The sequence below is a fragment of the Arachis stenosperma genome, chromosome 4, assembly GCF_014773155.1.
Source record: "Arachis stenosperma cultivar V10309 chromosome 4, arast.V10309.gnm1.PFL2, whole genome shotgun sequence".
NCBI lineage: Eukaryota > Viridiplantae > Streptophyta > Magnoliopsida > Fabales > Fabaceae > Arachis > Arachis stenosperma.
In genome coordinates, this window is record NC_080380.1 from 43,089,513 (window position 1) to 43,107,028 (window position 17,516).

The 17,516-nt window shown below is 26.5% G+C and overlaps 1 protein-coding gene across 2 annotated transcripts; it reads right to left on the bottom strand.

Annotated features, from left to right (window-relative positions):
• Positions 1-11,470: 11,470 nt before the first annotated feature.
• Positions 11,471-14,714, bottom strand: LOC130976167 (uncharacterized). Of its 2 annotated transcripts, none has more exons than XM_057900942.1 (6): positions 14,507-14,714; positions 13,789-14,013; positions 13,313-13,489; positions 12,986-13,210; positions 12,710-12,838; positions 11,471-12,117 (listed from the first exon to the last, which is right to left on the bottom strand). In XM_057900942.1, the coding sequence occupies exons 1-6, from the start codon at positions 14,582-14,584 to the stop codon at positions 11,884-11,886; spliced, it is 1,068 nt and encodes a 355-aa protein (XP_057756925.1). In that variant the 5' UTR covers positions 14,585-14,714; the 3' UTR covers positions 11,471-11,883. The 2 variants fall into 2 exon arrangements, with proteins under 2 accessions (XP_057756925.1, XP_057756926.1); XM_057900943.1 differs by lacking the exon at positions 14,507-14,714 and adding an exon at positions 14,358-14,501.
• Positions 14,715-17,516: the final 2,802 nt, after the last annotated feature.

The following is a 17,516-nucleotide window of genomic DNA, read 5'->3' on the forward strand; positions in this document are numbered from 1 at the left end:
TTAATTTTTTATTTTTTTAATTTTTTTTAGAAAAACAGAATAAATAATTTAATTTTAAATACATACCTAAATAAAAAAGTTAATATTTTCATGTAATATATATAACGTTTTAAATAAATTTTATTTTTACAAATATTTTGATAAAAAATTATATTATATAATAATATATTTAACAAAGTAATTAGTTAATAAATTTTAAATATAATAAACTAATTATTTTTTCAGTAATAGAAAATAAATTTTATTTATTTTATATTTTTATGTTGTAGTTTAAAAGATCATTTTAATATTATAAAAAAATTGTATAATAATTAATTTTAATAAATAAAAAAAATTTATATTTTTGTATTTATTTATTTTATATTTTTTAGAACAAAAAATTTTTATCTTCATATAATAAAATATGTGATAATTTATATATATATATATATATATATATATATATATATATTAGGGGTGGTAAAACGGGTCGAATCAGTTGGGCCGACCCGCTGAACTCGCTAAAAAAGGTGGGTCAGGCTAGAATTTGAAACCTGTCAAATTAAAAAAATTCGCCAAATTATGTATATATGTTCCAAATATGTGATTTTATTTATTTTATTTTACAATTTCGTATATATGTTCAAATTATATGACTTATTTTTTAAAATAAAGATAATTTTATTGACAAATATTATTTTGAACAATTTTATTGAAGTTAAAAATTTAAAAAAAGATAGTAAAAAGATTATATTATAATTTGACTATTTTTTATTTGTATTTAATTGTCTAAATATTATTTTTTGTTAATTTTAATTAATTTTATTTTTCAAAAAAAAAAGTCAAACGGCTAGCATTTTGCACCCACTTTAGTTGGCGGGGCGGGACGGCCCGTGCCGCATATGGTTAGTTAATAAATTTAATAATATCTTTAATAAACATAGTTAGTTAATAAATTTTAAATATAATAATCTAATTATTTGTCGAGTAATATAAAATAAAATTTTAATTATTTTATATTTTTATATTAGTTATAGTTTAAAATATTATTTTAATATAATTTTTAATATTATAAAAAAATTTTGCATAATAATTAATTTTAATAAATAAAAAATATTCTTATATTTTATATTGAGAAAATTACACTCCCCTCCCCTGCAAGATGCTAAAATGACACTCCCCTCCCCTCTATTTTATAAATGTACATTTCCCTCCTTTCTAACTTTTAAAAAACCTCCTCTTTAATTCATTTTAAACTTTTTGTGCTAACTAATGTTAACTTTATCCATTTTAAAAAAAATAATAAATTATTTTTAAAAAAATACCCATTAGTAAAAATTTTATTTTTTATCATTAAATTTTGCTTACCAAAATATTCTTTAATAAATTATTCTTTTATTGATTAAATTGTATTTTTTAAAAAATTTTATAATTATATAATTTTTTTTCTAAAATACTCTTCAATAATTTTTTAATTATTAAATTAGAATTTTACCAAAATTTTCGTTAACAATTTTTTTATATTTTACTATTAATTTTTTGATATCTATATATATCTTTTTAACAATAAATAAAAAATTTTAGTAAAATTATTTTTTAATATTAATATATATTAATTGTTATATATATATATATTAACAGTGGTAAAATTTTTTATTTAATGTTAAAATAATATATATTGATATCAAAAAATTAATAGTAAAATATAAAAATAATTGTTAACAAAAATTTTGGTAAAATCACAATTTAATAATTAAAAAATTATTGAAAACTAGATATTTTAGAAAAAATAATTTAATTATTAATTTTTTTAAATTAGTTTAATAAAAATACAATTTAAGCAATAAAAAAATAATTTATTAAAAGGGTATTTTAGTAAGCAAAATTTAATAATAAAAAATAAAATTTTTGTTAATGGATATTTTTTCAAAAAATAATTTATTTTTTCTTAAAAAATAGATAAAGTTAATATTAGTTAACACAAAAAATTTAAAATGGATTAAAAAGGGAGGTTTTTTAAAAGTTAGAAGGGAGGAGAATGTACATTTATAAAATAGAGGGGAGGAGAGTGTCATTTTAGCATCTCGCAGGGGAGGGGAGTAGAATTTTCTTTTTTATATTTAATTATTTAAGAAGATAAGATTCTATTACCGTTTAAAGTATTGTGCATTAAAGTATTGCCATTTAAAGCATTTATTTATGTATTAGGATATTCTATATTTTAGAGTCCATCAATGTTCTTCTTTTATATTAACCTTTGATTTTCATTTAATAAGATCTAATGGCTTATATAAGTGTGGCTCATTTAATAAACATATAATCGTTGAGCTCGTTTTAGACATACCCGGAAATAAGAAATAAGATCTCCCGTACTTTTCAGTAAATTCTATAGACTAAGGACCCTTCAAGAATCAAGATCTTCAGTTTGTAGCAATATTGCAAAGGCAAGATCTAAATATATCAATTTTTCAGTAAACTTAAAAAATAAAAGAAATACTTATTTTGAGTAGGAAAAAAAATTTAATATTGGTACTTAAAATCCTCCTCATCGTTTTTCAACGGTTGTACTTGTAACTTTCTTTCACGGAAAAATAATTTGATAGTTCCATGACGTTTAGATTATTAAATTATCTCAGTAACAAAATATATTTTTTAAATTTTTTAATAATTAATAAATTATCTTTATTTAATTTTAATTACAAATTATTTATTATATATTATTTAATTATAAAATTTATTTTTTATTTTATAAATTATTATTTTATTATTTATCTATTATATTTATTAACAATTAGAAATTAAAATAACAAAGAAATAGGTCTTTCAATAATTATAATCTCTATAAATATTTTGGTAATGCGAATCAATGAGAATTTTATCCTTTGATCCATTACATCCATAAAAACTAAGAAAATCCTATTTATTGGTAATTCAATCGATTTAAAATACAACACAATTGATTGAATTTCGCATGACAATATAAATTTTTCAAAATTCAATCGATTTAAAGTCTTTTTTTGGCAATATGATCAAAATTCTTAGAGCCTCTCCTCGCCCCATTCATATTATACAACATCAACAGAGTTGTTTTTATACTCTTCATGTTTAATTCTTATTTTTTTATGCTATTAGTTTTCATACCCTTCATATTTAATTCCTATCTTTTTTTATGCTATTAGTTGTGACGAGAGAAATCTTTGTCTTTTCCCATTAACAATCTCATCATAACAAGAAACACTCTTTTTCTCTTTGTGATTTTCAATCAATTGAATTTTGAAAAAATTCATATTGCCGTACAAAATTCAATCGATTGTGTTACACTACCAATCGATTAAATAAGAAAAAAACTCATATTCTATTGCGCAATTCAATCGACACTTCCAATCGATTAAATTTTGAGAAAATCCATATTGCCGTGCGAAATTCAATCGATTGTGTTACACTTCCAATCGATTGAATTTTGAAAAAATTCATATTGTCGTGCGAAATTCAATCAATTGTGTTATACTTCCTATCAATTGAATTACCAACAAATACGATTTTTCTAACATTTTTACAAATGTAATGGATCAAAGGATAACAAACTCATTGATTATCATTGCCAAAATATATTTATCAAAAAAAAAATTATTGCCAAAATATTTATAAAGATTACAATTAATAAAATATTTATTTTGTTATTATTTTTATTTTTAATTATTAATAAACATAATAGATGAATAATAAAAAATTAATTTATAAAAGAGGATAGATTTTATAATTATTAAAAACTTAAAAAATATATTTTATTATTAAAATCATCTAATAACCCAAATGTTATAGAACCGTCGAATTCTTTACCTCTTTTGACTACATAAACAAAACTAAACTAAACTGTTGAAAATATTTGTGCACTTATTTATGTATTACTTATTTTTTTTTTTATAAAGTATGCTGATGAAACATACAATATTATGTTCAACCAGTAGTCCAATTAATAGAACTTAGTATAGGGGGGGAGAAAAAGTAGTATAAATAAAATATTAGGAGTTATAATTATTTAGTTATTATGATTATTTTGATTGAAAAAAATTTTTTCTTTGTATTTTTCTGTTCTCAATAATTATTCTTCTTCTCACTTAACATTTTTTCTCAAATTTTCTCTTAGTCTTCTATTCTTTATTAACATTTTATGATCTGAATATACACTTCTACTTTTTACACTACTACTGCAGTCGATATATATCTTTGGAAGCTGTTCACGTGTTCCGTTGTACGAACACGGAACATTTTGTTCCTCAATTTGAAGCCTTTAAGATATAATTTAAAAAAGGTAAACGATCTAGATTAAAAAAAAAAACTTTTGTGGACAGTATGTAAAAAAAGTCCACCTTAGTCATGCAACCAGTCTATCATTTTGCCCGTTTGTGAGAATTGAAGTTCTTTGTTTACCCAAGCTAGTTGAAATGTGCTAGATTTGTGTTAGAATTTACTAAAAGTAGCCTATAAGTTAGCTGGACTGGTATAAATTAAGTCATCTAGATAGATTTATTTTTTATTTCAGTCTCTCTTTAACATTTGTTTTTATTTAGTTTATTAGTTTATTATATATTTTTATGTTATTATTATTTTTAATAGGTGTAAATTAAATTATAAAACTATTTTATTTTACTCATTTTTACTATTTATCTTTTTAATATAAAATGATACTTTTACTTATTTACTTTCTTCATTTATAATTCCTTGCTTCTCACTTTTTTTTTATAATTCATTTTTTTTCTTCTCATATTATAATGTTAGTTTCTTTTTTTTTTCTTTTTAATTTGATACATATTTGCGGCGCAGAATAAACATATATAAATACTATTATTTGTCAGTTATATTTCACCTTTTCTTTTTATTTGTTTCTTTCAACCATTTAATTTACATGTTTACACAAATATATATGTGTATATAGATATAAAATTGTAATAAAATTGTTGATAGTCTCATAACTATTCTTTTGAACTGAAAATGCATAGTTTTTTAATTCTTGATGAATTGAACAAAAAAATTAGTTAAGGTTTTTTATACTTGTATTGCAGGTGATGATTTCTTTCTTTGACTATAGTATTTAAATATGTCATAAACATGTTACTTTATACATAACTTCATAATCCATAATCAAAATCCTCGATTCACAACTAAGTCAACAAGTTATAACTCAAATGGCATAATCTTTTTATATTTACCTAATAAATTGCGAATTCGAGTCTTCCTATCTTCAATAATAAAAAAAATAAAAAATAAAAACAAAACTTCATAATCCATAATCGAAATTTTATATAAAAATAAATATAAAACTCATCCCTATATTTCTCTTTATATTTTTGTTGCTTCTTTTTACTCCATGCATATTTAATTTAAAAAATGATTATTTTTCTTTTATTTAATTTATTATTTTCAATATTCATAATTGCTCAGTTATAAGATTCGTAATAGTTAAATACTTAAATTTATATATTAAATAATTTTATTGATTTTTCATCCTATAATAGATCGAAGACTATAAGATAAAAAAATTAAAAATTAAAGCAAAAATAATGTATAGTTACAAATCTTAGATTATTTAAAGTAGAAATGTTGGCTTAGAATTTGTTTCACTTGACTTTATTTATATTCAAAAAAATATGTTTTGTTAGTTTTAAAATTAAAACTCCTCTTTATATAAACAATATTTCTGTGTTCAATGATGATTATATTAAATTGTAAAAAATGTAAGGCTCTTTCTTTATATTTACCACACACACCTATAAAAATTCATAATTTATCACGTATAACTTTGTTTGAATATAATCTCTTTATATTCATTTAGAGGTCACAGGTTCAAGTCTCAATTTTATCTTTAATAAAAAAAAACTTTGCTTAAAAAAAACAAAATATTATTTTTATTCCAAAATTATAATAAAATTCAAATATACTCCTATCTTTATTCCCTTTTTCTATTCGAAAATCCGGTCATTAGTTTGAATTGGATTATTATTTGAATTAGTCAAATAATTAATCCGGTCAAACTTAGTTAAATATAATAAAATTCAGTCAAATTTATTTAAAATCGATTAAACTGATTCGGTCAAACTTGATCAAGCTCAATTAAAGTAAAAAAAATTTATTTTTTATACATAATTTTTTTATTAAATTTTTATGTAAATAAAATTAAATTATATTTATAAATTTAAAAATAATATTTTATTAACTATAATATATTTTCTATAAATACTTAAATAGTATAATAAATATAAATTTATAAATACTTAAAGAGTTATAATAAATATAAACTAATTGATGAGTTACTAAAATTTAAAATTAATAATTAATTGAATATAAAATAAAATTACTAAAAAAGATATTTATTATGAAAATAAAAATTAAATTAAATTTTATATAATTATTTAGTTATGAATGGATTAATCGGTTCAACTTGTAATCTATTAGTTGAACCCATAATTTGGTAGCAGTATGACTGATTCGATTACCGATTTGATTCTGATAACTATGCTCCTAACATTTAAATTATCCTAATATTGATACTACAACCCAAGTAGTGGTGCACATGGGTCGGGCTCGACATGGTTCAATTAGATTTGGATCTCTAATATCTCACTGAATTTATTTTAACCCGACCTTAAATTGATCCAAAATAAATCAAATTAAATTGGATTGACCAGATATAAAATTAGAAGGTACAAATTTATAAATTTTATATAATATATTAATAAAAATTTAACTTTTAAAATTAAATTTAATAAATGTTACATCATATTTATACCAAAATAAATTATTTTAAAGTTAAAACAATATCATATGATATAAAAAGTGTAATATCCTACCACACAGAATTTTACGTTTAAGTTCATAAATTAAAGGTGGTGAGATATTAGGGCCTCTAAAAATAAGATTACATACATATGCATATATGAAAAGAAATTTAACTAAGATCCTTGAAGAAAAAATTAAATAAAAAAATCAGAACTCGCATCGCACACGAATCGTAAGAAAGCGAAACATAAAAAGGAAGTGAACACAGTTTTAGTTGTGTGAGGACTAAATTAGTAGTTAACTCCATATTAAACAAATGACCAAATGTATATACACAGAACGACAGCGTTAAAAAATTTAAAAATATCATTTTTAGTAATTTAAATTTAATTATGTATTAAAAAAATAAAATTTATTAGTATGTTATGGTGGAAAAATTATTGAAATCCATGCTGGACATGAATCATATTTAGCGACAATTGTGTTAGCAAATTATGTTTAGTGAATTTTGTGTACAATTTTAAAAATTTATTATTCTATCATTATTTATGTATTAAAGAATACTATTAAATTTACAAGTAAACAGTAATAAGATATAGCGTGATTTGTGTATTTTTGTAAAATAATTACCTTACCATAATTTACGTATTAAAATATAGTATAAAATTTTTAATAAATCATGGTAGAGTAACAAGATTTAGAAATAAAAATATTATTATCTATATATAAATTATAAAAGAGAAGGTATAAATAATGAATTTTGAGTTACGATAATTTGATAATTATAATCTTTTTTAATATTAAAATAGTCAAATATATTTTTTTTGGAGACAATAGAATAAAAAAATCTAATATCATTAGATACTAAATTTAAATCTTCATATAAGTACCAAAGCAATGAACTAATTTTTTTATTTTTTATTTTTGTAAAACTAAAGTTAAAAATATATGGATTGAAATCAATTCAAAATCCATAAATTAGATTCAGTGAAGCCACTAAAAAAATAAATATTTTTTTGTTATTAAATCTATTAGACGTATATTTTTCATTCGAATTTTGTGTTTTTAGAAAATTAAATGTCGAACAAGTATTTTAAAAGATTTAAATAAAAATGTTATCAAAGTTGTATTTTTAAGTTTTTTAAAAGACAAATTAAAAGTAAAAGAGTTGATTTTGAAGAAAAATTAGCGAAAAGAGTTCAATATTTTTAATTGTAATGTTAATATTTGAAAATTAAATTTCATTTTGATATATATTATTTGCTTATTTTATATAATATTATTTTTACCAAGGTAGCTGCTGAATATGTTTATAATTTTTTACTAAAAAACCGAATGATTTGTTAATAAATATAAAACTAAATATGTTAGGATATGTTGCTAATGGTGTGTATTTTAAGAATAGCATAAAGATTTAATTCTCAATGTAACAAATAGTGGCTCACGCTCCATTGCTAGCCAAGCCAGGAATTTAGCAACTCAACCATTGACAAATGAGTTATTTAGTTTTGCTTCGAAGGATAAAATTGTCTTTAAGTTCTTCACTACAAGACAAATACATAATGGAAACCGGATAATACAAAAGAACATGATGTTCCATGCTAGTACGATGGAACATGTGATAATTCCTTTTCCTATATCTTTCTATTATTAAGGTGAACAGTCACGAACAAATTAAAATAGTACATAGAATACAGAAGGTATTTTTGCCAAACAAAAAAAAAAAAAGAAAAAAAAAAAGAAAGAAAGAAAGAAAAAAAGTAACCCACATATTAATTTCTCTCTCTATACAAGTTTGCAATATGTATGAGAATAAATTACTTGATCATTCATATACATATTAAAATAATATATAAAATACAGAGAGCATTTATTGCACAAAAAAAAACCCATCCACATGTTCATTTCTCTTTTTTATTTCTGTAAGCTTGCAATGTGCAATATGTATAAGGATTTAGTTAACATATATCTCAAAGATACATGATAAGTTTAATTTGTTATTAGTAAAAAAATTTTCAATTTATAAATTTAATATATATTCTTAAGTTGCGTTTGATTTTGAGAATAGAACAAGACAAAATACAAAGAACAAAAATACAAAACTAATATTCTTATATTTTGTTTGATAATAAACTAGAACAAAGTATAAAAGTTCAATTTATGCTTATTTTTTTTATTCAAAAAATTTGAAAAGAAAAATATAATAATAAAAAATATAATTATGAAAAATTAATAAAAATAATAAAAAAAATAAAAAATAAATTATATTTTTATTAATGTCTCTATATCTTTATGTTAGAATGACATAAAATACACTAATTTAATATTTTTGGACATAATGGCCAAACCAAAGGGGCCAACGTGGGCTATGGTTCCTCCTTCTAAAAAAAACTTTTAATATATATGTGTGTGTTTGTATGTGTGTTAAATTATTAATTATTTACTTCTAGAATTTTTAATTTATTAAACATATTTTTAGTATAAATGAATATAATAATCTTATAGATTATACTAATTTTTTATTTGTAATTGAATAACTATTATATAAAATGTATTATTTTATTTTTGTTAATTTTTTAAATAAGATTAAAATAATTCTCTTTATTTTATGTGCACAACAATTTTTTTAAAATTAGAATTGGCCTAAAAAATATATTTCATTAAAAGTGATTGAAAATATAATTTTTTTATACCTTCGATATATTAAATATATAAAAAATTCTAAAATTTTTATTATTATATCTTTAAAAAATGATTTTAGAATAAGTTCATTATAATAAAAAACTAAAACTAAAAATATTGTAAATTTAATATTAATTATAAGAATTTGGTCTCTCTAATATTAAAATTTTAGTTTTATCACGGTCTAAATACAATGTCTTTGTATATGTCTTTTTTTTAAACATAATTTTATTTTTTTATGTTTTTATCTTAATATCTTATGTCTATAAATAAACACATTTTTAAGACATAAAATAGACAAACCCTATATATAAAAAGCAAGCACCATTTGTAACTGTTATTTATATGAAAGCCGAGATTTAGGAGCCCAAAGGCTACACTGTCAAAAGTCTTTGTAGTAAAGGGCCAAAACCCCGGATTTGTTAAATACGTTCAGGAACATCCACAGCCACTCAATCTTAATATTTTCGTTAGGAAGTAGGAGCCAATAAGATATGCAGTTAACGGTAGTCAATTAGTATTTTTTTGAAATTTTTTTAGAAAAAAATATAAATTTAAATTATCATAAAAAATATTTAAAATTTAACGAAAAAAATATAAAATTTTAAAAAATATTTAAACCCTAATAATAAAAAATATTTAAAATTATTATAAAAATTTTAAAATTCATTTTAACATTTTTAAAATTCATCTTAAAATTTTTAACAATAATTTGAAAATTTTTTAATAAAAAAATATCTGAAATATAACAAAAAGAAACATCCAAAATCTAACAAAAAAATATCTAAAATCATTTTAAAAATTTTAAAATTTAACAAAACGAGACATACAAAAAATAATATTGAAAAAAACATTCGAAAACTAAGAAAAAAAAAAACATCTAAAACTATTAGAATAAGCCAAAAATCTAAAATAATGAAACATCTAAAACATAAGAAACAAAATTCAAAATTTAAGAAAAAAACATCCAAACCAAACAAAAGAAAAAGAAACATCTGATGCCTAACAAGATTTAGCAAAAACCGAAATATCCAAAAACTTTTCAAAATTTGTTTGGAGGATGTCGATTCAAATTATAATAAAAAAACATCCAAAACTTAATGGAAAAAAAATCAATAATTTAAAACCAAATAATAACAAATATTCAAATTCATTGTAAAATTATTTTCAAAATTCGTTTAAAAATTCCAAAAACATTTTAAAATTTCCTAATAAAAAGGAACATTCAAAATGTAAAAAAAAAAAACATTCAAAACCTAACAAAAATAAGACATTTAAAATTATTCTAAAAAATCAGAACATAATAAAACGAAACATAAAAAAAATTAAAAAAAGAACATCTAAAAACTAAATAAGAAACATCTAAAACTATTAAAATATCATCAAAAACTCAAACAAAAAAAATCCAAAACATAAGTACATAACATCAAAAAACTTATGAAAAAAAAAATCCAAACAGAAGCAGCACCTTAAGGGGTTTAAGGGGTGGTTGACGGGGCTCCACGATGCAAGGAGGGAGCCGCGGTGGTCAACGTACTGCGCGTCACGAGTGGGAGAGCCGCGGTGGTCGACAGGAGGAGATTGTAGTGCGGTGTTGCTTCGTTTGCGATGGGCGTGCAGGCGGCAGAAGGAGGTCGTGGTGCAACCTTGCATGTGTGCGGCGGAGAGTGGATTTGGCAAAGAAGAAGAAGAAAAAGAGAAGGAAGAAGAAGAAAAAGAGAAGAAAGAGGAAGTAGACGACGAACATGCCCAACATAAGTACTAGGCACGCGCATTTTTTGATATTTAAAAAATTTTTAAAATTTAAAAAGTTGGCTCAAGTTGGCTACACTTCTAATTAGTTCTCTATATTTTTTTTTATATAATTTCTAAAACATTATAAATAATATTAAGTGACTATAAATATTCCAGAAGTGAAACTGTCTAGCAAACAAGTTCTTTATTATTAATGCCTTAAGGTAGCATTTGGTTACGGGGGCTAAGACTGAGATTGAGAAACTGAAACTCGATATTGTGTTTGATAGTTAGAGACTGGAACAAAAATTTCAATCTCCGTTCCCAAAATTTCAATTCCTTCAGTACCTCCAAAAAGTGGAGAGACAAGACTAAAATTTTAAAACGGAAATTGAAACTTTAATAATATTTTTTATAAAAAAGATCTTCATTTAACATTTTAAATTTCAAATCTACCTTCCAATCTTTATATTTATTTTAAATTAAACATAATACTGAGACATAACTCAATTCAATACATTTTACACTAAATACAATACAAAAATTTAATTTAATCTCAATCTCTATCTCCCCGTCTCAGTCTCTCATTCTCAATCCTCCTTCAAACTTCCAAACGGCCTAACACTTAAAAGCACTAGGCACACATAGTATGCATCCCTTTAGGTTGAAAAGGTGTTGAAACTTAAAAAGAGATACCAAATTTCTCATGGATTATGCAGAAAACCTGTCTCTGTCATGGGGGGAAGAATAATCAATATCTGGTCCAGCAGGAACGATTCCGAATGGATTAATCGAAGGATGGCTTCCGTAGTAATGCAACTTTATATGCTCCATGTTCACAGTGCTACTCATGCCGGGAATTTGGAAGATGTCTTTAGTGTAATTGAAGAGGTTTGGGTACTCCCGAAGTAGCTTCTTGTTGCACTTAAAGTGAACTGCATAAACCTACAATTCCAGCAAAAGCAAATTACTCTGAAAAGTTTTGGAACAAATATATTGCAAAATGAAGAAATCCTTGCATGTCTACACAAGCTAGGTTCATTAGGTTAATAAATAATTGGCACATTAGTAGCAATGATATTTGATCATTGATTAGCTCTTGATGATGTGTTACTTACCTATTGACCTATTGAATAAGAGGGGGTATAAATCATTCATGATTTGAAAAGGATATTTAAGAAGTTCCATTTCCTTTGCAATCTATGACTCCATTCATCTTTTAGCATTCAACTTGAATCAAAACTTTGAAAAATTCAGAGCTGAAACCAGAGATAATGATTTTTAACCAACAAACATGAAATTCAACAGGACAAATCCCACACTTGTAACAGATTTATGGTCTTAAAGTTAAAACTAATAGTGATTTGATTTTGAAAAGTCACCTAGATGCAAGCTTCACAAACTAGCTTAGGTCTGATATGGCCCCCTATTCTTACCAAGAAGGAGTCTCTAACTCAATGTAATGTTTCTACGAGACGATGATTTGCATAACATCAAGAAATTCCTATTCATAAACACATATATAAACTCACTATACCTCATCAAATCGGATGAGAGTGACGAACAATCGAATGTCTGCTTCAGTAACTAAGTTGCCACATATGTATCGCTGCTTGCTTAGTATACTCTCACATTTGTCCAAAGCTTCATACAATTGTTGTACAGCCTGCAGAGAGGACCGGGTAAACGGTTTCAATTTCCTTAGTAATATTGTAATAATAGCAATCTTTTAAATAAGATAAGCATTAAACTGTTAAACTATTAGCTGCTACCGAAAAAAAAAGAAAAAAGAAAATCAGCCAATGCTACATACCTCATTGTATGGTTCTTGCATCTTTGCAAATCCACATTTATAAACACCATTGTTTATTCCACTATATATCCACTCATTAGCCTCATCAATTTTGGTTCGCAAATCAGTTGGATATAAGTCCAAGGAGGGATTTTCTGCAATGTCGTTGAATTCAGTGTTAAACATGCGGATTATCTCCGAGCTCTCATTATTAACAATGGTCTTGAGTTTCTTATCCCACAGAACCTGTACAGATAAAAATCGATCAGTTGAAAATATAAATGTGCTCAGAGAAAGCAAATGACACAAACAAGAAAGAAACTAGTTCATACTAAAGAGAACACATACCGGAACGGTGAACTTCCCTGTGTAGTTTGTACTTGCAATTTCATAAAGTTCTCTAATGCTCTTTGCTCCGTTTAACAGGTCAGGTTCAGCTCCTAGAACCTCAGTCTTCGAATCAGGAAAAACCCATCCCTTATGCTCATCTGATTCTTTAGTTCTTTCCCAGATGGGTTTGACTGACTGATAATTGAACATGTCAAACATGAAATTCCTCCTTTGGTGAACACAACTAATGTAATTATTTCATTTCAATTTGAAAATACTCGATTCAAGAGTGTCAAACTCGAGTTAATTGTGAGAGTATACAAGTTTAGGTCCGCAATCAAGTCTATTATTTGCAAGAAAACTCTTGTAAGTTTATGACTTAAGCTTTACAATTCAAGGACACCGAAACTTGTGTAAGCTCCACAAGTTTAGGTGAACTCCGAGTTTGATTACCATGATTCGATTCAATTCAACATGAAGGATCGGCTACTAACCGAGAAACTTATAGCTTTCTGAAGCCCTTTGATATTCAAATAAGCAAGGCACCTGGAAGCCCAAGGACAAGCATATGATACATAGAGATGATACCTTCCTGGCTCTGCTGGGAATTGGGAATTCGGGTCCCTCGAAATGAATTGCCGAAATGTGGAAGCAGATCTTACAAAAGCACCGGTGTCGGATACCTCATCGATTGCAGATTTCGCCATTTGAATAATACACTAAGCAGATATTTTAGTAAAAAGGATCACACTGCCAAATCTTCTAAGTAAAGAATACTATAGAACTTAGTTCAGCAAAAAAACACTTTAAATTTCAATTTGATTCAGCACACTTATCATGCCACCCTACTCAATGAATTCAAAAACAATTAAGACAAACCCTAATATCAATCTTTCATACTTTAGTTCACTAATAAATATCCTGAATTCCTAATCAGCTCACTCCAAATTGAAAAAAAAACAAAAAAACAAAAAATCCCTCTTTCAAACAAAATTCAACTAAGAGTAACCAGCAGAAAGTACCAACGAAATCAAATTACAGTGGAAGTGATCACATCACTTACCTCACTTAAAAGAATATACAATATTTGGAGCCTATAAATGTTATTCAGAGCCCATACATACAGAATCATTGAACCATTTTGACATGCATGACATGAACATGAAACAAAATGAATTTCAATAGAAAGCTTTGGAAATGAAAGGAAGGTACCTTGTTGTAGTTGTCGAAGGAAAATTGGGAGAGAGTAAAGTATATGCTGCTGGGGCGCACTATTGTGAGATACAACATTAGTTTCAGTATAATATATGAATCAATCAATTATTACAAGATAATGGAACACTTAGGGAAACAAACAAAATTTTCCTTAACTAAGGGAGTGGGTAACATGCATTTCAGATCAACGGTCAACAAAAGCATGCTACCTATACTTAAATCACGAGACAGGTTGATGATTTAAGTAATGGGGATGGCTGGTAATCAGTCACTAAATTAAATATTTATATAAAATATATATTAAAAATAAATTAAATTTTATAAATCATTAATTTAATGGTTTATTTTTTTATGTATATAATATTTTTATAAATTATTGCCAGAGGTTATGTGGGTGATTATGGAAGATGGTAAAGAGACCAACCGGAATGATTTGCAATTATTATGGTGCAGTGCCTTCTCTATTTTATTAGTCCAATCATAGAAGGATTTAGGACCCTCTATTATAATTATAATATAATAAACACTGCCCTTTGTTTTATAATTCATGTTTTCTTTTTAATAATATACTTTTTCTTATCGGAAAAGCTCAGCATACAAGCCATTAGGGCTTGTATGCTTTACAAGTTTAGTAAACAATAAATTTAAAATACGCGCTCCTCCACGTACGTTGATTACACGCGCTATATAATATGTCGCGTATATCTAACTTCCAAATTTAAAATATTTGTTTCCTTCTTCGTTTTCGTTATTTTGAGATTTGGTTGTTCTTCTTCTCGCGCGTCTTCCCTCATTCTTCTCCATCGATCTTTTCCTCTTCTTTTTTCACTGGTATGTTCTTCGTTTACGTTATCTTTTTCTCTGTCTGCAACTCGAGCTTCGTTTTCTCTTTTGATTTGTTGTTTTCTGAAATCAAAGTTCGAACTCGTTTTGAAGATAATGGATCCTTCAAGCTCAGATTTTGTGCTGAATCCAGGCGATGTGGATTATGAATTTGAATCTAACGAAGTTCCTGAGGTTTGATTTACAGTAATTTGTATAGCATTGTGTAGTTTAAAAATTGCTGAACATTGTTTAATTACCTGGAATTTATAGCAGACGCTCGGGTGTAGATCAATTCTTCTTTGGGTGTATTTTAGCTATAAGTGTGGGTGTATATACACTTTACTGGTTTTTTGTTATTTTTAATTGAGTTGTTGTTGTTCAGGTGTATTATATCAGACATGATTGGGTGTGTTTTTAGTTTTTGACATGGTGTATTCTGCAGCCTGTGTATTGACAGTTTATGGCTTTAAAGGTCATTCTGTAGTTGAGTTGTTTCGGTTCGGGTGTATCATATTAGACATGATTGGGTGTATTTGTATCATATCTATGGGTGTATTCACAGTTCTGACACGGTGTATTGTGCAGCCTCTCTCGGTTGTTGATGACGAGCTTGTTCCGAAGGTCGGAATGACCTTTACGACCCTTGAAGATGCCGGAAAATTTTACAGGAACTACGCCAAGGCTGCAGGTTTCTCTACAAGAGTTCGGTGCACAAATAGGAAGGGAAACGAGATTAAGAATCAACTGATTACATGTAGCAGAGAGGGAAAATGGAAATCTAAAATATCTCCAACCGAGAAGACCAATCCGACAGCCGGTTTAAACTGTCCTGCAAGAATTTATATACACACATTGAAGGATGTCGGTGCTTGGATCATTTCAAAGGTTGTGCTGGATCATTCACACCCCTGCTGTCCAAGCAAAGCAGAGATGCTCAAACAGCACAGGGAACTAAGCATGTCCATTCGTCGTACGATAGAGAATAACGACGAGGCCGGTATCAGACCAAGCAAAACCTACCAATCATTTGTTGCGGCTGCCGGGGGTCACCGCGAGTTAAATTTTATCGAAAAGGACGTGAGGAATTACATTACCAGGGAAGCGCGGAATGTTTCCGAACAAGAAGATGCAAAGGAATTCGGGAAATATTTCTTAAGAATGAAAGAGAAGAATCCGAATTTCTTTTTTGAGGTCGAACTCGAGGAGGATCAATCGATTAAGCTGGCTTTTTGGGCCGACGCAAGAAGCAGAGCCGCCTTTGAGTATTTCGGAGACGTCATTTCATTCGACACCACCTACAATACAAACAGGTAACAAAATGTCCCTGTTTATGATGCTAAATTAATTTATTTTTACGAATCCGCAGCAGAGGTGTATATTGGCCGTTTCATTGGGTGTATTCGAAGCATTTGTTGGGGTGTACCTAATGATTTTGCATTCTGGACCATGGTAATTCGTTTCAGGTATAATTTGGTCTGTGGTTCTTTTGTCGGGGTGAATCACCACGGTCAGTCAACACTTCTCGGATGCTCTTTGATGAAGAACGAAGAAATTGATTCATTCAAATGGTTATTTCAATGTTGGCTTCGTTGCATGGGAGGAAACGCTCCGAAAAGTTTTCTCACCGATCAGTGCGCATCAATGAAAAGGGCTCTAGAGGCCTGTATGCCAACAACAGTTCACCGCTGGTGTATTTGGCACATCATGAAGAAGATTCCAAGCAAATTAAACGGGTACAAGGGACATGCCGATATCGAACAACAAATGAGCCATGTTGTTTGGAACTCTCACAGCAAAGACTCATTCGATAGGAATTGGAACGATTTTCTGGTGAATTTTGGTCTTGCGGACAACAAGTGGCTTTCAGGTAATGTGTTTTTAAAATCTGCAGCAGAGGTGTAAATTGTACGATCTCTCGGGTGTATTTTACTGTGTGTGTTTGGGTGTATTATGCAGATTTGTACGAAGACCATCACATATGGGTTCCTATCTATCTGGACCACCACTTCTGGGCAGGGATGAGAAGCACACAAAGGAGCGAGAGCATGCATTCATTTTTTAACAAGTACATCACCCGGAACAGCTCGCTCATTCAGTTCGTCAAACAGTACGATAATTGCCTCGGAAGCAGGGAGCAAGCAGAGAGAGAATCAGATGCTGCAGATTTTCATACGGTCATACC

What these genes read in the sequence shown, in the direction of transcription:
- LOC130976167 (XM_057900942.1), bottom strand. Translation starts at nt 14,584, where the DNA reads ATGTTGTATCTCACAATAGTGCGCCCCAGCAGCATATACTTTACTCTC. An exon ending in AGAAAGCTATAAGTTTCTCG is followed by an intron (nt 13,490 to 13,788) that starts GTTAGTAGCCGA and finishes TTCAATTATCAG; the next exon opens with TCAGTCAAACCCATCTGGGA. An exon ending in CAGGGAAGTTCACCGTTCCG is followed by an intron (nt 13,211 to 13,312) that starts GTATGTGTTCTC and finishes TTATCTGTACAG; the next exon opens with GTTCTGTGGGATAAGAAACT.